We start from the raw sequence: 21,694 nt of genomic DNA, 5'->3' as shown, positions 1-21,694 counted from the left end.
CTTGGAGTGCAATAGTTCAGGAGAGTGCAAGATTGAGGAACGACTACTTTTAAGAGAGCAACGGGAACTGTCCAAACTAAGGGCAGTGGCCTTATAGGTTAGAAAGATAACTAATGTAAGCACCCAACTGCTTCTAATGGAACAGAGAGGAACGGCTGAAGAATCAAAAGCTAAATCCTATTATCATAAAGAGAGTTCAAACAGAGAAACCCCTGGATGTGAAAATAACTAGAGATAGATTCCTAGTGGCTCTCAGGATTAGGCAGTTGTTTTTTTTCTTTTCTGATTATCATTTCAAAGTGCAACAAAGAACTTCATTCTAGGCTATATTATGAAGGGGCTGTGTGTGTGTGTGTGTGTGTGTGTGTGTGTGTGTGTGTGTGTGTGTGTAAACCACTGCTTCCCAGTTCTAATCCTAAAGGAAGAATTTCAAGGTCAGTGTCCAAGCTTCAGCCGGCTGCATAGCCGTAAATCTCTCTATAAATTCAGCTGCACTCATTGGAGCCAGCAGTGGAAGAGTCAAGGATGAAGCTCAGCCGGATAAATTATTGTTATTGCCCTTACAAGACGCCGGTCATAACAAAGAATACCCATTACTGCACCATACAGTCATCCAGCCTCAGCATTTAAATTTCACATCCCTTGCCCTTGCTCTCTAATGCGGTAACAGATTTTTGCTCCTTATTTGACAGCCTTAAAAGTGGAGGCCCAGTTCATTTTGATAACAGTCCTGTCAGGTCTCTCACTGTTCGTTTCCATCCTTGGCAACTTTAGCCCTCCCATGCACTCTTCCTCATTTTTATTTAAAAATCTCCTTTACGTTACTTTGAAGGAGCCCAGCAGACTCATTCCAAATAAATGAATCTTAACCTGTAAAATTTCTGTCTGCAGTTTTAACATTGCAGTTTAGAGAACGATAAATTAAAAGCATTTCGGTACTATTGATGGAAGATCTTCCTACCCCCAAAGTGGGTGATTGAATATTTGGATAGTTGCTTTAAACCTTTAGACTATTCTGCTGGAATCTGTGGTTACATTTTACCCTGTCACCATGGCTTCTAATTGGAGGGAGCATATACTATGTCTTCTCCCCCAGGACAGCAAAACTGATTAAAAGGATGAGAGTGACTAGCAGAAATGCTATTCAAACAGAACCCCTTTGAGACTACCGCGAAGACAATAATCCACCCAGGAACACGTTGTGCAAATGTTATTGCACAAAACATTGTTTCGTTCCCGCCACCCACAGAGGAAAAACAATGGGTTTTAGGTGGGGGGGGGGGAGAGAGAGAGAAAGAAAAAGAGACTCTGAGGTTTTCTTAAATATTGGATTTTTGTTTTTTCTTTCCCCATCATATTAAGGAAAGCTTTTGTGTCTTTCGCTCCCCTGTAGGTTTCAAATCCAAAGGTGTGACTGAACTGATCAGAGAAATCGTAAAAGAGCAGTTTAAAGCCTTCCAAAGTGACATGCAAGAGACAGTGGCTCAGATTTTCAAGATCACATCTGATCTCTCTGAAGATCTTGAGAATACCAAAGGCTTGGTCAAAGGTTTGAATAAATCCTGCCAGAGATTTGCCCTTGATATTGAAAACAGACCTACAAGGGTTGAAATACTAGACATTCGAACCCAGATCTTGCATATTGAAGACGATATCAGCTTTACGTGTGAGAGGCCAATCAAAGAACTGCAAGAAAAGCAGAGATCTTTGGAAGCTGACTTAGAGCACCAAAGCTCAAAGAGTGATATTTACTATGGCTCTCTGAACAAAACTCTTACACAAATGAAAGAAGCACATGAACAACTGTTATCAGTGGAACGAAGCTCAGTCCAGAATGTACCCATAGTTGCTGAATCAATGAATGATAATCTTACAAATTTCGTGACAAATTTACAGGAGAAAATGAAGACACAGAACTTGATGGTTTTGCAGCTGTACGATGATCTCAGGATCCAAGACAACAAGATCAATAACCTTACCATCTCATTAGAAATCCAGAGACATGACCTACAAGGTAGATGTGACAACATATTGTCCGAATGCAAAAGTGACATCCAAATACAGATAAGGGGTGTGGAAGGGGATATTCGTTCCTTAAATAAAACTGTGGAGAGTCTTGTATTTCCCTTGGATGATAAGATGGAGAAAATGAACGAACAGATCAATGACCTCTGCTATGACATGGAGATTCTCCAGCCTTTGATTGAACAAGGAGTTCCTTTCAGCCTTTCATCCGAGGATGAGTTACGGCTCGAAACAGATGCTATTAGCAGAAAACTGGAGAATTTAACCAGCCTTGTGACAATGCTGAACTTCACCATTAAGGAACTCCACAAAAATCAGAAGGAACTTAAAACTGACGCTCAGACTCAAGATGAAATTTCTAGGACGCGTATTGACGAATGCTTTGTTTTGGTAGAGGAGGGGTTAAACAAAACCATGATTGTTATCAACAGTGCTATTGATTCCATCCAAGATAACTACGTCCTCAAAGAAGCCCTGAATGCTTGGAAAAACGAGACCGAAGCTTGCTGTGAACATGGGGAGAAGATGGAAAATGTGCTGAGGTTAATACCGCAATTCCAAAAGATGAACGAATCCCTTCAGATACTAGTCAGCCAAAACGAGAAACCAAAGAGAATTTGGCCCCTTGTAGAATCTTCCTTTGGCGAACGGGACATCCATCACCTCAGCAGAGGTCACCCTAACCCAAACACCACATTATTAAATGTTCAAGAGCACAAGAGAGACGCCAGTCACCCGGATGGCAAAATATTGCACTCCAGCAACGAATACAACGATCATGAAATGCGTCTGCAGGCCGTGGAGGGGAAAATCATCAAATTCTTGGCAAACAACTGTGTCTCAGTGAGAAATGTGAAAGCGGCTGCCACAGAAAATGAGAAAACCATCTCTGTTCAGCTTCAGACCTTCAATTCCAGAATCAGGGCTCTTGAAGCCAAAAGCATCCGCTTATCGCTGAGTATCCCTCTCTTAAACAAGACAGCCAACGAAGCAAGGAGCTTGTGTCAGGATGTCTCTGGAACCATTAGAGAAATGAATGCCAGCCTTCCCAAACTGATGCCAACCGTTCACTCAGATGGCATATTGTTTCAGAAGGGCTTCCAAGAGCTCACTGGCGCCATGATAGAGGCCAAAACAGAAACACTTCTAGCCAACCTAACTTTGTATGTAGACAAGTCCCTAGAAGGGGCAGTAGACAGTATAACCAAACGGTTAAAGGCAGCTGCTACTCTTCCGAAGAAGCCACTACCTGGGAAAAAGACGCCCATGAACAGTGTTACAAATCAGGCTGGAAGAAGTCAGAGAAACACTGATTCTGCTTTAGAAACAGGTAATACTTCATTTAATATTTCATTTAATATTACCACTCTTATTGGTGTCACCTGAAATGTTGTTTGATAGATGTGTTTCCTTTATTCACAATGCATAAATGCAAAAGGATTTAAGCGCTCTTTTGTTTTTTGTAAAAAAAAATCTGTCATTTTTATGGGAAAATGAGATTCTGTACATGAGCAGATTGTGTATTTATGTCCTTAAAAAAAAACAACAATAACAAGCCCATTGCACCAAGTATGAATTCCAACTGAACATCAAAATATTTAGCAGGGATCTCTTTTGCTTTACTGACTAGGTTCAAATGTTGGGGGAAGTCATAATTTGTTTCTATATGTTTTACTGAATTGGCTGGGTTTACATCACATCGCTTGCCAAAACTCAAACAAACCACCTTATGGTTATCACAATCTTTCTGGGTTCACATATCTGAACTCAGCTACTATGTAGAATTATTTTTCTCCAACCAAATCTGTTGGAATTACATTTTCTAGAACTCCCAAGCTGTGAGATTATGAATTCTGGTAATTTTATCTCCAAACCTATAGGACGATAGGTTTTGAAATAAAAAGAAATACAGAAATCATAAAAATAAAATAAAAAACTAGAGGCTGGAACAAGCAGGGGACGTTTGTATAGGCGAGGTTTCTCAAATCTGGTCCTCTTCAGATTTGTTCAGACTGCAACTCTCAAAATCTCTGGACCAATTTGATAAATGGCTATACTAACTGGGGATTCTGAGGGAGGCTTATTGTATGCTATTTTCAGCCTTTTGTGTTAGAAGGTTTTCCACATGCTTATTATTTATTTATTTATTTATTTATTTATTTATTTTATTTTATTTTATTTTATTTCTATACCGCCCTTCTCCCGAAGGACTCAGGGCGGTGTACAGCCTAATTAAAAACACTAAGACAGACACTATTTAAAAATAATTAAAATTATTAAATAGTAGGCACAATTTATAAAACCCCGAATTTAGAAACCCAATTTAAAACCAATTAAAATCTTTATATTGATAGCCCAGCCTGGCGGAACAACATGGTTTTGAGGGCTTATTAAACATGTTCTGTGTCTGCAGACTTTAATCTTCCTGATCTGAGGAGAATTGTTGGCCCAAGGCAGGGATGGGGACCTCTGGCCCTTTGATGAGTTATGGACTTCAACTCCCAGAATTCCTGAGCCAGCTGGCTCAGGAATTCTGGGAATTGAAGTCCACAAGTCATAAAAGGGCCAGAGTTTCCCCACCTCTGGGCTAAGAGCTTGTCCAACAGTCATGTGACCTTTCTGAGCTTCTCAGGAATATTTGCTTAGCTCTAAAACTGACCTAAAATTATATTAGGTAGTCCTCACTTTCCGACCACAATTGAGCCCAAAATTTATGTTGCTAAGTGAGACATTTGTTAAGTGAATTTTGCCCCATTTAACAACCTTTTTTTTACCACAGTCTTTTAAGTGAATCATGTTATGGAAGTAACATGGTTGTTAAATGAATCTGGCTTCCCCATTGATTTTGTTTGTCAGAAGGTAGCAAAAAGTGATCACATGACCCCAGGACACTGGGGAGGCTGAGTCAACCTTGAGCCAGTCAGGATTGAACTGTTGAACTGCTGGCAATTGGCAGTCAGCAGAACTAGCCTGCAGTACTGCATTCTAACCACTGTGCCACTACAGCTCTTCAAGTAGTAGTAGAGTATATAGTAGACTATAAACATAACATAATGTCCCAAGTTTTCTTTGCAAGGAAATCAGCATTGTTCCTGAGGAGTCAGCTAAATAATGACTATAGAATGGAGACTCCACACAGGTGTGGCAAATGCTTTATAAAGTCCTCTGGCTACAGGATTTCTTCAAAGACAAGACACATATTATTTTAAATTATCTTTTTAAAAAAGGGATTTGAAAAACAGAATTATTTGCACGCACAGTAGGGTGCATTGGTGAACAGCAAAGGCCCTTTCATTCTTTTTTGTGCCTTGTTGTCTACATTTAATAATTTAAATTTTAAATATTAAATTTTAATAAATGTATGGCATATTAAATAAATCAATCCATTTCCATTCCTTTCATCTCAGAGCGCCTTTCAGAGAATACCTAAGTGCTTGCAGTTTCTCTGACAATCCAGCACACAAAAATTTTAAACCGGATTTGGGCTTCAACAATATTCATCCCTCTGTTTCATATCTTAGCTGCTTAATAAACCTTAATTCCCTGGGAGCATCTTTTCTGCCACAGTAAAAACAGTAGAAGTCAGCAGTTGTATGAATGAAGTACAGCAGCTCATTTTACTTTACTTTACTTTTTACTTTACTTTACTTTTTATTTTTACTTCAACCCATCTTTCCATGATGGCGGTTCATGAACAAACAGCATGTAGATGACAAAGATGATTTCCAAGAGATTAGGAAAAGTGGATGGATTCACCCGAAGTTCTATCAAACCATTCATCTAGCTACCCTAATATTACTTCTGTAATTATGGAAAACTTATACTCTCTTAAGATTGATTTTACCTAGTGCACCAATTCCACTGTGAACAAACTCTTGGTGGTCCTTTTTGTTGTGGGATAAAAAAGCCTCACAATCTAGGATAATGAAACTCTACATCAGGGGTGTCAAACTCAAGGCCCGGGGCCCAGATCTGGCCCGTGGGGTGCTTAGATCTGTCCTGTGGTACTGCCCGGGAAAGAGTGAAGGATTGGCCCATGGTGCCTCTGCCAGCGAAAAACGGGCTCCCAATCTCCCAATCTCCATTTTTGGCTGGGATGGCTTCCTGCAACCCTCTGCCAGTGAAAATTGAGCTCCCAAAACTTTAACCTTAGACTGTCTACTGTAGACTTCACCTCATTCCTAAGAGGTCTATCAGGGGCATGCATAAGCGCACCAGCGGGCCTACCGTCCCTGTCCTAATGTTTTCTTTTATTCGTATCCTTTTCATGTGTTTATAATTATGCTTATGTTTATAATTATTGGGAGCCCGTTTTCACTGACAGAGCACTCGGGCTACTAGAGGTGCCCCTGACATGAGTGACATCAATCTGACCATGCCCATTCTAGCCACACATACCCCGCCCCCCTCAAGGTCAACCCTGATGCGGCCCTCAATAAAATTGAGTTTGACGCCCTTGCTCTACATTATATGGGCGAGTCTGGACCTTCTCCCATTGATGGTTTATGCTTATTGGGAAGGTCACTCTAGAGGGTTTTTTTTTTCATTCATCCATGAGATATGGAGCTGAAAGCCAAGAAGCCAAAGAAGTTATTTTCTATAGAGTGCCTCCAAATGACTTATAGAAAGACACAACCAAGTGATTTATAGAAAGGCCCACAAAATTATGACTGTTATACTGTTGGAAGGAAGACAATTCTTATTATAGATCAGTTCTCAACAGAGATTTAGATTTTCCTCTCACTCCCCACCCCCACCCCAAAAAACCTGAAAAGATCGGAATACAAGCTGGGGTATCTGACATAGCAATTGTACCAAAGAAACATATGCATATTCAGTGCCGTGGACAGAACTATCTTGCAGCTCCATGAGCATCTTTTATCAGGGAAGAAAAAAGAAGAAAAAAATATAATGATAAACAAGACTATGTTCTCCTCTGACTGTTATAAACAGGCTGAGGATGAAATTTGGAAGAAAGATAGTTGGGGAATATTTTTTAAGGAAAAAAAACCCCTATTCATAGAATCAGCATGTTGAACTAGCATTGCATGGCTGCTGGCCATGGTGCTGAAAGTGATGCATTGATACAGCATCTTTGGTCCCTTCCAAAGTTCAGTCCTTGCTCAGTCTTCGTGATTATCTCATATTTGATTTGGGTTGTTGCCTCCTCAGGCCAGCGATGATCACAACGGATCAGAAGGCATTACTATCTTATTGTAAGATTACAAAAGCTGAGCTTTTGGGGGAAGCAGCGGTCTTAAAATGGAGAAGGTCAATGCAGTGCCATTGTTTCTCTAAAGTAGCAAACTTACTGCTGAATTTCCTAGCAACAGTCCCATCCTATGAGGTTCTCATACAATAAATTTTCCTGCATCTAAACTTCTTTGCTGATTTTCCTATGCATGTTTTATTCTGAAACTACAAACTTCTGCACACGGAGGAGGGCTTAGCTTTCTATTCTTGCTTAAAAATATGCCATATGTGCTAAAAGTGTGTATAGAATCCACTGAACAATAGTTTTAATTACTGAAGATAAAGAATGTTCTCTATCTATCTATCTATCTATCTATCTATCTATCTTTCTATCACCACCATCTATTTATCATCAATTGAGAGAGTGGGAAAGAGATAGACAGACAGTTTGATCTAATAATTAAGGAATTAGGCTAGAAAGCAAAAGACAGTGAGTTCAAGTTTCTCCTTAGCCATGAAATCTAGCTGGGTGATATGGGCTGGTCACTCTTAACCCAATCGACCTCTCAAGGTTGTTGGTGTGGGGAAAATAGGAGGAGGAAGGTGTGCTGGAAACGTTCATTGCCCTGAGTTACTGATAAAAATGATAAAGGCAGGATACAGAGGGAGGGGTTCATGTTGGACTTGGCTGAAAAATTAAAATCAGGTCCCACCTTCCCCTGGCCTATTTTGCTCCCTCCCTCCTCATCCTTTAGTTATTGTATTTTGTATTTTTATAGATTTGTAGTATTTTATTTATATAGTTTTACTTTTTAATATTATAAGCCTCCCAGAGTTACTCTTCAGTAGAATGTATATGTATATGTATATGTATATTATATGTATATGTATATGTATATGTATATGTATATGTATATGTATATGTATATGTATATGTATATGTATATGTATATGTATATGTATATGTATATGTATATGTATATGTATATGAAACTGAAATTTGAACTCTACTTGTACATTGCTTTGTCCCGGACATTATTTCTATGATCCATGGAATGCAATGTGTGTGGGAGCAGGAGAGAAAGAATGAGTAAATGATTAGTTAAGGCCCACAAGTGTGTTTCAGGCTGCAAACCTCATCTGTCTAACTTCTGAAGGGGAAGGTGGACACACACAAAGCTTTGTATTAACCTAGGAAGCTCAAATTCATCACTGTTGAAGTGTTATGATTGGACTGCAAATAAAGACAGCTCAGCGTAGCAATGAAGTACCCATGAAAAGAGGCAATTCATACATCTGCCAGCAATCAGCACTCATTCTGAAAACTCTTTTCATCTCCTAAACTCATCTACCTACCTCTTGAGCATACCTGGACTATTCATTCAATACCTGGAGTCTGACCTGCCTGGAAATATTGATGGAAGAACATGCATACTATGTTATTACTATTTAAAAATCCTAAGTGATAAATATGTTGTATAGTCTCTCATAATTCAGTTCAATTCAATTATGTATCACAGTGCTAGAGAACAATGATTTCTGGAGTCTAGTTCAAGAGGGATCTGGTTGTATTTGAGTATTCAATTTATACTGTATAGGTAATAGAATCAAGAACGTATCCTACACCCAGATGTATCAATGCAAACTGCATGGAAGAATAATTAGGATTTGTTTATAAAATGCCTACATTTTAGGAGTTGTAGGAAGGTTTAAAAAACGATCCAAGTTATGAACCTATGAGGAGAAAGTAGAAAGACAATGCAGAGAGAGGAAAACAAATAAATTCAGATTGCCAAAATTCCTAGTGATATAGATGGGAAATCAATGCAAAAAAGGCAGTTCTTAAAAAGGAGAGTCAAACAGTTGTTGGTCTCAGCAAGCTGAGAGATTGGACCAAGCCCAGAAATCTTTCTCATTGTGTTGACCAGGTGGAATGGCTACTAACTACTGATAATATATTATAGTGCTGTCTAATGAAAAGACATTAGGGATGCGGTGACTCAGTGGCTAAGACACTGAGCTTGTTGATCAAAAGGTCGGCAGTTCAGCAGTTTGAATCCCTAGTGCCGCATAACGGGGTGAGCTCCCGTTACTTGTCCCAGCTTCTGCCAACCTAGCAGTTCGAAAGCACGTAAAAAATGCAAGTAGAAAAATAGGGACCCCCTTTGGTGGGAAGGTAACAGCGTTCCATGTGCCTTTGGCGTTTAGTCATGCTGGCCACATGACCACAGAGACGTCTTCAGACAGCACTGGCTCTTCGGCTTTGAAAAGGAGATGAGCACCGCCCCTAGAGTCGGGAACGATTAGCACATATGTGCGAGGGGAACCTTTACCGTTACCTTTTTAATGAAAAGCATCAAGATATTATAGGTAAAACGACAGGGTGAACCCTTCTTTTCTTTGAGATAGCTTTCAGTATGAAAGGTATTTTAATTTCACTGTCATCCTCTACCTGCAATCTATAATGGGTCCGAGAACAGCTACATCCCCTGATTTTGTTGTACTTACAGGCTGAATTTATTCTTTGGAATATTCCTATATCTGAAAAGCTTTGTGGCATCTCGTCGAATATTCAAAATGCCTTCAGGTGCTTGTTCTATTTCACTGGTATTAACATTGTTAATGTATACCTGCCTACCTGGTATTTCAGACATGAAAAGAGAGACATGTTTATGTAATCAACTTGTGTAAGCCTCTTACCAGATACTGCTTGTTATATTGCTAAAGGCTATATTGGTCTGCTGTATTGAATGTCTTTGCAATAACTTGTCCTGCTTTAAAAGCCAAGGAGGCATTAGGTACTGGGGTAGTTATTACAGCAATGTTTCTCAACTTTGGCAGCTTCAAATGGGTGGGATTACCTCCCAGAATCTCCCAGTATGCTGGCAGAATTCTGAGAACTGAAATCCATCTATTTTGAAATTTGCCAAGATTGAGAGATGTTGGATTAGTGTCAGGCTAGAGTTACAGAGGCCTGGATTCCAATCCATTATCAAATCTTCTGCTCAATAATAACTTAATTTACTTGCTTTCTCAACAGATTGTGGGGAAATGAGATGAGATGGGAAGCCATGTACTGTATACTGTGGTGGCACAGTGGTTAGAATGCAGTATTGCAGGCTAATTCACTGTTCACTGCCAGGAGTTTGATTCTGATCGGTTCAAGGTTGAGTCAGCCTTCCATCCTTCCAAGATCAGTAAAATGAGGACCCAGATTGCTGAGGGCAATATGCTGACTCTGTAAACCGCTTAGAGAGGGCTTTAAAGCACTGTGAAGCAGTATATAAATCTAAGTGCTATTGCTATTGCCCTGAATATTTTTGGAAGAAGATGGTTCATAAATTTTGTTGTTGTTAGTTGTGAAGTCATGACCCATCGTGACCCCATGGACAATGTTCCTCCAGGTCTTCCTGTCCTCTACTATCCTCTGGAGTCCATTTAAACCCATGCCTACTGCTTCAGTGATTCCATCGAGCCACCTTGTCCTCTGTTGTCCCCTTCTTCTTTTGCCTTCAATTGTTCCCAGCATTAGGCTCTTCTCCAGTGAGTCCTTCCTTCTCATTAGGTGGCCAAAGTATTTGAGTTTCATCTTCAGGATCTGGCCTTCTAAAGAGCAGTCAGGGTTGATCTCCTCTAGGACTGACTGGTTTGATCGCCTTGCAGTCCAAGGGACTCGCAGGAGTCTTCTCCAGCACCATAGTTCAAAGGCCTCAATTCTTTCGTGCTCAGCCTTTTTTCTGGTCCAATGGTTCATAAATATAATGATTAATATTCCCCAATATGACAATGTTCATATATTGCATGGCTTTTGCTATAGGATGATCTACTAACATTTTAAGAAGAAGATTTAAATATGAAATTAATTCCCAATAAGCCAAAATCTTGGCCAAGAGCAAACGTTATTCTGTAGGAATCGTTTCTCAAACTTGGCTGCTTAAAGATATGTGATTTCATTTCATTTCATTTCATTTTATTAGATTTCTATACCGCCCTACTCCCGAAGGACTCAGGGTGGTGCACAGCCAAACAATAAAAACACATACAATACAAAATTTAAAAATAGAATAAAATCAAATTAAATAATTTTGGCCCCGACAAATTTAAAACCCCAAACTTTTAAAACCAATTTAAAATTGAATATATAAAATACTAAAAGATATTTAAAATTTTAAAAATCTTTTATAAAAGAGGGGGAAAATTAGGCCAGGCTGGCCTGGTGAAATAGTAAGGTCTTTAAGGCGCGGCGGAAGGTGTGCAGATCCGGAATCCTCCGTATCTCTGGGGGGAGCTCGTTCCAGATAGTAGGTGCCCCCACAGAGAAGGCTCTCCCCCTGGGGGTCGCCAGTCGGCATTGTTTGGCTGACGGCACCCGGAGGAGACCCTCTCTATGGGAGCGTACCGGCCGGTGATGTGATCTTCTACTCCCAGAATTTCTCAGTCAGTCCACACATCTTCAAATGATCAAGGCTGAGAAACACTGTAATGTTCACCAAAAATTTCTATTTTCATGATAAAAGCACAGGCTTCCATTATGCTAATGCTATCAGTTAATCTTCAGAAGATCCAATTTGGTTCCAGTCCAAAATCCTCGGGAAATCACAGCTCAGGTTCTCAACTATAAAATATGAGACCTGGATGATAAAGCATTAAAAGGTCTTGTATTGATGAATGAAATGTTACGTGACAGGATATCCAGGCGTGCCGAGTTGGGTTGAGTGCATCCCATTCACTTTAGATTGGCAAAAATGATGACTGATTAGTCAGTTGAATCCCAATGTCATCTACGCCAGTAAAAATGTCTGATGAAATTCCCCGATGGCAAATAACATTAGAGAGAACAAATACACTGCTCCTGAAAACAGCATAATTTATATGCAAATAAATAATGGTGGCTGCCTTTCTTCTGTTATCATTCTTAACTAGGAATGGTAAGGAAGAATTCTGTTCATTTCTCTAGTTTAAATGAACTGGCCTAATTTGCACTTACCGGACAAATATTTTATAGATTAGGTTTTTTTCCCCATCAGTCCTAACAATCCAGTATTTTAGCTTTAAAATGTAAGGTTATTTTAGCTTTTCTAAGGATATGACAATTGGAAGATTGTTTTCTTTTCCTGTATCGTGTTTGAGGGTGAAGAGGTTGGTCTCAAATCCAGGGTTTTCTTCCTTTCAAGTGACTATGGATATATGGGCGGGAATTGTTAACTTTTACAGTGGATTTGTAAATTTTGAAATGGATGTCTATGCTCTAACCTCAAGTACTAGGGAAAAGGATGAATAGACTAAGACATGAGTGTCAAACTCATGGCATCACGTTGCCATCATAACACGTTTCATGATGTTTTTTCCCTTCATGGAACTGGGGTGGGTGTGGCCTGTGCATGACACATCCACCCCTTGGGCCACCAGTTTGACACGCCTGGACTAAGACAAGGCCTCTGTTGTGACTCACCAGTGGCCAGCGGAGCTGGCGGCAGACTCTGATAGTGAGGAGGTTGGGGAGAAACATGGGCCAGTCCTGGAGTCTGGGGAAGGCTCTAATGAGTGCTCTGCATCAGAGGCAGAGATGGGGCCAGGGCCGTCCGACAGTTATCAACTACCTTCGGAGTCAAAGATAAGTAGGACTGAAGAACAGCTGGAGCCTGTTCCCGATATGCAGATGCACAGAGCTGCCAGGAGAAGGGAACAGTTAAGGAACAAGGGCCGACTCAGGAGTAAAGGCACAGGTGGACGGTGAATGGCCCCTCCCATAGGGAATAAAGAGGCGCGAAAGGGGAGGGGAGTTTGCAGGAGACAATTAGTTCATTTCATTAGTGTGAAGATCTGTCTGTGACTCTCAGAGACTCCTTGTCAAGTATTTTCTTGTACAACATTGTGTTTGGAAGATATTGGCCTGGCAGCTCTCCAAGCCTGATAAGGTGTGTGGTTGTAAATTCACCCTTGAAAGACTGTTTGCCGGGACTTTGCTGGATGTGAATGAGAGGAATTCACATTAGCTTAATAAAAAGGGGTTTTGTCGGGACAAGGAGTCTGCTTCGTGCTTTTGTGAAACCTTGGTCAGAACAACCCCACCTGCTTCTCCTCTTTTTAAAAGTTTTAAATAATTTAGTATTTCATCTTGTTGCTTTTGTTGATTGTAAACTTCCATTTCTAGGTAAGAAAAATGGCATATGTTTAATAAATAAATAAAAACGAAAAAAAAAATGCATGTATGTATGTTGGGTAAAACTACAGATAGTGGTTTATCCTGGCAAAACAAGACATAAACCCTGCAAAACGTTGGACTCAACGTATAGAAAACTGACGTAGATTGCAAGTCTACGTCATATTCATCCCTATCAAGTTGGCAGAGAGACAACAGAAACCAGGAACTACAGATTTATTAACGTTTAATTTTGGGTGCTACTTTCTGCTACGGGGACTAACTCTGACTATTCATGCTTTCTCATTTCCAATCCAGGGGATTATCTGAGCTGTAGTAGCTCCCCGTGTCAAAATGGAGGGACCTGCATCAATGAAAAGAGGGGCTTCGTCTGTGCTTGTCGCTATCCTTTCGGAGGAGCCAACTGCAGCGCCAAGATGATGCAGGAAAATGCTGCAGCCATAGGTGAGCAGATGCAAAATACACCACACCTGTTTCAGAAGAACAGGATGACCGAGTTGGAGGGGACCTTGGAGGTCTTCTAGTCCAACCCCCAGCTCAAGCAGAAGACCCTAAAGCCATGATGGTGAACCTATGGCACGCGTGCCCAAAGTGGCATGCAAAGCTATGTCGCCCGGAACGTGCAGCCTTGCCTGTTTGTCTTCTGGGTTTCTGGTGTGTATGCACGCACGATGATCAGCTGCCCTTTGTGCACGCAGCAGTGCCAAAACCCGGTGTGCGCATGCGTGCCAGCCAGCTGATTGTCGGGTGCGCATGCGTGCCAAAACCCGGACGTTCGGCTTTTCTGGAGCGCGATCCCTTCGCATGCGTGGCAGTGCTGAAAACTGGCCAGAGCATGTGCGCCAGCCAGCTGATCGTTGGACGCGCATGTGCACTAGAACCCGGAAGTTAGCTTTTCCGGAGCATGGCCCCGAGGAGCGCTCATGCACAATGTTTCTGTGCGACCGTTTCTGTGCGACCAAAAAGGTTCGCTATCACTGCCCTAAAGCATTTCAGACAAATGGCTGTCCAGTCTCTTTTTAAAAGCCTCCAGTGATCTTCCCAGCTTCTCCAGCTGTAGGCCAGAGATTGAAAGGAGGAGAACAAGAAGCTCCACTTAATGGTGAAGACATTGATTGTTCCGTGAGAGCCTACAATCCTCTGTTTCCACCAACCTCATATCCAAACGTATGACATCTAATACATAACTTAACAGGTCTACGATAGATTGAACAAGATGGCATTTAAGCCAAGTCGTCGAGTCATAAATAGGTAAATGAGAAAGAGGACAGCACTTTTCTAAAGCTATGAAATTGCACGATTAGGACATTGGATGCACAGCTCAGGTTGCCCACACATGGGTTGTATTTCAAACCTCTACTTTAGGAAAATTGGTTTGGTTCTATTGGGACAATGTGGGATAATAGTTAAGGCAGGGTTTCCAAACTCTCAGGATTTCCTCTAAACTAATTGTGTTTTCTGATGGCCAGTTCCAAAGCGTGGCACTGTGTTTTATTCCTGGCTCCTGGGAGGTGCTTTTGCCATGGCTGGTTCCTGGACCTCTCATCTTTATCAGACAGAGGATCCCTCCCTCCCTCCTTTCCTTCATCAGCAAAAAGTCTAGCCACCCAGAACAAGACAAACTAATTTTGCATTCACAAAAATATCCCAAGACCTTCTGCTGGTAATTTGCTTTGGGTTGCCCCCCTGCCCCCCGCCCATTCATTTCCCATCTAGAATAATATTTCCAGGGTGAATGGGAAACAGGCTGGGCTATGCTATACTTTTCCTTCAGTGGTGAAATCCAATTTTTTTTTTCTACCGGTTCTGTGAGTGTGGCTTGGTGGGCGTGGCATGGCTTGGTGGGCGTGGCAGGGGAAGGATACTGCAAAATCCCCATTCCCTTCCCACTCCTGGAGGAAGGATACTGCAAAATCCCCATTCCCTCCCCACTCCAGGGGAAGGATACTGCAAAATCCCCATTCCCTCTCCACTCCTGGGGGAAGGATATTGCAAAATCTCCATTCCCACACCACTCCAGGGGAAGGATACTGCAAAATCCCCATTCCCTCCCCACCCCAGGGGGAAGGATACTGCAAAATCCCCATTCGCTCCCCACTCCTGGGGGAAGGATATTGCAAAATCCCCATTCCCACCCCACTCCAGGGGAAGGATATTGCAAAATCCCCATTCCCTCCCCACTCCAGGGGGAAGGATACTGCAAAATCCCCATTCGCTCCCCACTCCTGGGGGAAGGATATTGCAAAATCTCCATTCTCACCCCACTCTGGGGCCAGCCAGAGGTGGCATTTGCCGGTTCTCTGAACTACTCAAAATTTCTGCTACTGGTTCTCCAGAACCTGTCAGAACCTGCTGGATTTCACCCCTGCGTTCCTTCCCATTGGCCATATGTCACCTGAAGTTCAGGCCCTTGCTTACCTGGGAGTCAGAGTCTTGCAAAGCCCTTCATTTCCTGACCTCCCAAACATCATAGTTGGTGGTCAGAAATGTTTACAACTCCCCAAGAGTGGGGCATGAATCACAGATTAAGTTTCTAGACTAGGACTGAAGAGACCGAAGACGAAGTCAACCTTCAGCCATGAAAATTCACTAGGTGACTTTGCTGGGGTGAAGAGGGGTTAATAATGGAAAAACAACAATAGGCTCTTTTGGGTTTGTGGTTTGCATTTAGATTTCATTAAAAACACTATATGAATATTATAGATGCCTTCAATATTTAACTTCCCATTTAGTTGGGCTTCCCAAGATTTGAAAGTCCGGTTATTTAGCCTACAGTTTCCTCCTTCTCTTCCTCCTCCTCCGTTATCTTAAATATACCTAGTAATTTTTTTGGCCGGACAACAAATGCAAATTTGTTACTTTTGAAAAGTGGGCAATTAAATGTCGGAGGAAAAGAAATTGTGATTTTAAAAAAATCACCCCCTTAATAAAGTAGCACAGGACTGCAAACACAACAGACTCACACACACTTTTTCTGGTGCATTTTGACAGTGATTGTGATTGTGAAGAGAATTGCTTTCTGTACAATTTAAAAATTCATTCCACCCCCACCCCCACCCACCTCTTTTCTTCTTTATTTCTCGGGAATTTGACAGAAGGCCTGGGGGAAAGTTTATAAGTCTACCTGTGTCTGCTATATGAAGCTGATCCCACTTAAATCAGCAATTCCGCATGAGAAGATAACAAAAGGCAGACTGGGATGTTATGGCAGGCTTAGAGGGTGAATGCTGAAAATAGCATCTCGGAGCCCAGATTCCCTTGCACTGCTCCCTCATTAAACTTATTCTGTGACATGACAGCATTATGCTGATTTCTCCTCCTCCTTGTTTCTCTCCATTGGCTACTACTTCCTGGAGAGGTGTAGAAAATTGCAGCAAAATGACAATATGGAGGAAGAAAGGAAGGATGGTCGAGCATATTACTGGGCAGAGATATTTTCCTGCATTTTCCTCTTATTGCCTTCGTTTCATTTGAGGGGGGAAATGTTTTTGAAACTCTTCCAAAAAAAAAAAAAAGCTGTCAATTTCAGAGAAGTTGTCATGAAAAGACTGTAGTATTCTTGCCCTTATTTAATTATAGGGCAAAAGATTTGAGTGTGTGTGCACGAATACCCTGCCTATTACTGTATAGTCACTTGTCTTCAAACAACTTGATTTCTTGTGCTTTCCCTTTTCCTTGCCCTATTGAAAAATTATCCATCCAGCATTTCTTCATACATTTGGTAAAGAATTTTAGGATATACCATATTTTTCGGAGTATAAAATGCATCTTTCCCCCACCCAAAAGGGAGTGAAAATTTGGGTGTGTCTTATACACTGAATGTAGCCCTGCCCATCCACTGGTCCCCATCCTTTCGCCTCTGCCTCCCAGCAGTTTACCTCCTTGCAGCAAGCAGCAAGAAGAAACAGCCCCTTTCAGCTTCAGCACAGCCTAATTAGCACAAGTTGATTGGATCGGCCTCCCGACTCTCAGCTGTTTTGTGCAGGCCACTGCTGCTTGCTGCAAGGAAGTAAATTTCTGGGAGCAGATATTTTTTTCTTCTGCTAATCAAGCTATGCTGAAAATGAAAATGAAAGTAAAGCAGGCTGTTTGCTGCAACAAGGCAAAATTGCTGGGAGGCAGAGGCAGATTTCTTTTTCTTGTTTTCCTCACCAAAAAAAGGTAGGTACGTTTTATAGTCCGATGCATCTTATACTCTGAAAAATACGGTAATTGTGTTCAGCTTTAACCAAGAACTAAATTAGATGCCGATACTAATCATGACAGAATAACAGAGTTGGAAGGTATTGCGAGCGGACTCTGCCCACAGCCTGGAGTTCGATCCTGACAGGATCAAGATTGACTCATCCTTCTATCCTTCTGAGGTCTATAAAGTGAGATGCCAGATTGCTGGGGGCAATAGGCTGACATTTGTAAACCTCCCAGGAAGTGCTGTAAGTCTTCTGAACAGTTTTTATCCCAGAGCTATAATTGCACTCAACAATGAACTAAAGGGCCACCATCAGTGAGCTCTTGGACACCATTACTTGGTCTGCTGTGTGGATGCTTGGGTGGTTTAGGGGTGGGGAATTTTTGGTGGGTGGGTGAGTGGGTATCTGGGGATTGTCATGTGTGTTGGGCTTGGTCTCTGGGTGTTACAGATCTATATATAGATCTATATAAATCTTTCACCTGGCAGCTGGAACTTGCAAAAATGGTATATCATTTAAGAGTGATCTTCTGGAAGTTCTAAAACTTTAACAAATGTTCTCGGTGCAGCCTCATTGCAGCTTTGAGCTCTCCTCTGATTTTGGACTTTGCCGTTATTTATTTATTTATTTAGACTTCTATACCGCTTCATAGTGCTTTACAGCCCTCTCTAAGCGGTTTACAAAGTTTAGCATATAGCATATTAGCATATTGTATTAGCATTAGCATATTGCCCCCAACAATCTGGGTCCTCATTTTACCCACCTCGGAAGGATGGAAGGCTGAGTCAAGCTTGAGCCGGTGAGATTTGATCTGAACTAGCAGTCAGCTGAAGTAGCTGCAGTACTGCACTCTAGCCACTGCGCCACCTCGGCTCTGGGTTGTGGGTTCAAGTGTGTCATCCTGTCTATTAACATCATTGCCCAGAGTTAACATCATTGCCCAGAGGATCATTCGTTGCCCTCTCCCCTCCTTGGAAGAGCTTGATAGAGTCCGCTGCCTTAAGAATTTTCAAAACAATCTTAATGATCCATCTCATCCTGGGCACCTTTTTTTTTTTTTTTTGAACTATTACCATCTGGCAGACGGTACAGGACAATAAAAACAAGGACAAATAGGCTGGAAAACAACTTCTATCCCAGAGCAGTAACTATATTGAATTGTACTGTATAGTGCAATATGAATGCCGCATCTGGGGTTTTCAGTTCAGTTGTATAGGATGTGAAGGAGGTGTGGTTTTGATTTATTTTTGAAAGTTTTAAAAAAATGTATAATGTACACTGAAGATGGTGTTTAATTTCATTGTACGAGGTGCAATGAAAATAAAGTATATTACATTATTATTACTGTTCAAAAGCTCTACCCAGCTTCCCCCGACCCACATTCTGATCCTATTATTTTATTGCTTGTTTGTTTTGCAGATTTCTCAAAGGGGTCTTACAGATATGCACCAATGGTAGCCTTTTTTGCTTCGCACACCTATGGGATGAACACACCTGGTCCTATTCGATTTAACAATCTGGATGTCAACTATGGGACCTCATATGTCCCTGCAAATGGAAGGTTCCGTGTACCATACTTGGGAGTATATGTCTTTGAGTATAACATTGAGTCCAGCAGCCCATCCATCTCAGGCTACCTTGTGGTTGACGGAACAGACAAGCTAGCTTTCCGATCTGAAAATGGAAGCAGAGACAAATACGTGACTAGAGTAGTGACCGGAGATGCTATATTGGAACTGAACTACGGACAAGAAGTCTGGCTCAGACTGGCAAAGGGCTCCATCCCAGCAAAATACCCACCCGTAACTACATTTAGTGGCTACTTATTGTACCGTACATAAAAGCTGCCATCCAATATGTCTTCCCTGTTACTTCTCACTTCTTGCTACCCAAATAAAGGAAATCTCATTTAGAGTTCCCAGCTCTTCTTTGGTAGATGTTCTGTGCCTATAAGTTTTGCACAACAGACAGAAATTAGATAGGAAATACTTTCCCCATGCTTGGATTTCAAAACAACAACAACAACAACAACAACAACAACAACAACACAAAACCCAGATATCTTGGCTAATGACAAAAGGAGGCCCCTCAGTATTTCCCAATCTTGGCAACTTTCAGACTTGTAGATATCAGCTCAAATGAGTTCTCATCTGTGGCCAATGCTGGCTGTGGAATTCTGAAGTCCACAAATATGAAAAATGGCAAGATTAGGGAAAAGAATGTTGTGCGTGATGTTATGATTATTCTAATTGTGTAAAAGAATTTTTGGAGAACTGGTAAAGTGAATTATATTTTGATAGCTCTTGTTAGTGACATAATATCAGCTAAGGGCAAATTGACTTCAGGCTTGCCCTATTGACTTTGCTTTCTTTTTATTAGGAAAACTGCATTTATTCAGCTATAACATGTTCTGCCTTCTGTTGAATTAAATATCGTAGCATTTTGGGGAAAGCTCTGAAGGTTGTACCTGAAGCTTTGGAGGAATGACTTGCCGTCCTAGTAATATGCTAAGAGATTCTGGTCTGCCTTCTGATCATTTCTGAAGCCACTGTTTTGCTCGTCTACAACTTGTATCTGAATGGTTCTGTTCCCATGTCATTGGGGTGAAAAGACCCATGCTCTTTTTATATTTAGGCCTTTTATATATTCTCTCTGTAGCCATCTGAAGTAGTACTATGAAAAACCATCAAGATATTAGGACCAGGGTGGCAAAGATATTTTACAGCCAAGAATTTGGGGTCCTTTTTGGGGGGTGGAGGGGTGTTGTTTTAAATTAATTTAACTTGGCTTCAGAGCAGTGATGGCTTGCTCCTGGTTCGGTCCGGTTCTATAGAACTGGTAGAAAACCGTCAGGAGGCTCCGCCCACCTGCCATGACATCATCATGGGTGATTTGCGCATGTGCAGAAGTGTGCGCACACGCGCTCCCAATGCGAACCGGTAGTAAAGGTAAGTGGGAACTCACCCCTGCTTCAGAGAGAGCAGTAGTAATATATTCATATCACTGAAAGAAGTAGTTGCAGGAAATGTGACTTGCCTTTTCTATATTTTGGGGTCTAGGAGAGTGAAAATGGCCAAATAGACATTAAGCGTATAAAACATGAATTTACCTCCTTTTGCTTTTACTTTTTGCCCTTTTTTTTTGAGAGCATTTTTGTGGTTTATGGATTTTTACCCTTATTTTTGAAATGGGGAAACATAGTGCTACTGAAAAAAAATCAGAGATTTATTTCCACATTTTAACTGCATGATCTTGGGGAATTCTGGAAGCTGTAGAATGGGAGTGACATTTGCCTACTCTTGAATTAGGAGGAAGATTCAAAGTGAGGAAATGCAGTTTATTTCATCTGCCAAATTCAGTATGTGTTTGAGACTTATATGCAGAATTTTACTTTATTCTTCCAGCATATATAATCTGGAATCTTAAATGTTATAACAAAATTAAAATTTAATGTTTCTATTTACCCATGCTACATTTTGTAATTATACAAAATTAAAGTATAAATGTACTATAAAAACTATCAATTTAAATACTGAATTTCCAAGATGTGTAATGGTTTTTTGAGTTTTTAATAAATTATGTGTCATGCATGTAAGAGATTAATAAAAGAATTGAAGCATAGGTGAACTTTAAGGAACTTGAATGAAGGTAATTTCACTTGCTTTAAACAATAAGAACATAAATTGCTGCAAAAATTACCTCTAATGCAGTATTTCTCAACCTTAGCAATTGTAAGATGCATGGACTTCAACACCCAGAATTCCCCAGCTAACTGTGCTGGCTGGGGAATTCTAGGAGTTGAAGTCCATGCATCTCACAGCTGTGCTGGCTGGGGAATTCTGCGAGTTGAAGTCCATGCATATTACAATTGCTAAGGTTGAGAAACACTGCTGCAATGCACCACTTATTTCAAAAGAAGTGTATGGTTTTCTTGTCACCAACATGGCTCACCATCCATAAAGCAGTGCTTTGCTGAAAATCCAATTAAAAATCCATATATTTAAACTGTATTTACTCAATTAGTCAATTAACCGCATCAATTAAGGGATTTTCCTCATTCCTGCCTCTACTGTTGACCATTAAGGAATCTCTGATGCCTTAAATGTCAAACAAAATGAGCTGT

The 21,694-nt window shown here is 41.0% G+C and overlaps 1 protein-coding gene across 1 annotated transcript in view; it reads left to right on the top strand.

Moving 5' to 3' along the window:
- Positions 1-19,412, top strand: part of MMRN1 (multimerin 1) — an 87,579-nt gene extending 68,167 nt beyond the window's left edge. Inside the window, exons 6-8 of the mRNA XM_070948810.1 lie at positions 1,394-3,355; positions 13,679-13,825; positions 18,991-19,412. Of these exons, the coding sequence (XP_070804911.1) occupies positions 1,394-3,355; positions 13,679-13,825; positions 18,991-19,412 (2,531 nt within the window). The remainder of the gene's footprint in view (positions 1-1,393; positions 3,356-13,678; positions 13,826-18,990) is intronic.
- The last annotated feature ends 2,282 nt before the right edge of the window (positions 19,413-21,694 follow it).

The sequence above is a fragment of the Pituophis catenifer genome, unplaced genomic scaffold (genome assembly GCF_029215685.1).
Source record: "Pituophis catenifer annectens isolate HBS135680 unplaced genomic scaffold, rPitCat1.0.hap2 SCAF_8, whole genome shotgun sequence".
NCBI lineage: Eukaryota > Metazoa > Chordata > Lepidosauria > Squamata > Colubridae > Pituophis > Pituophis catenifer.
The sequence above is the reverse complement of the archived record's forward strand: the minus strand, read 5'-3'. Positions and strand labels throughout refer to the sequence as shown.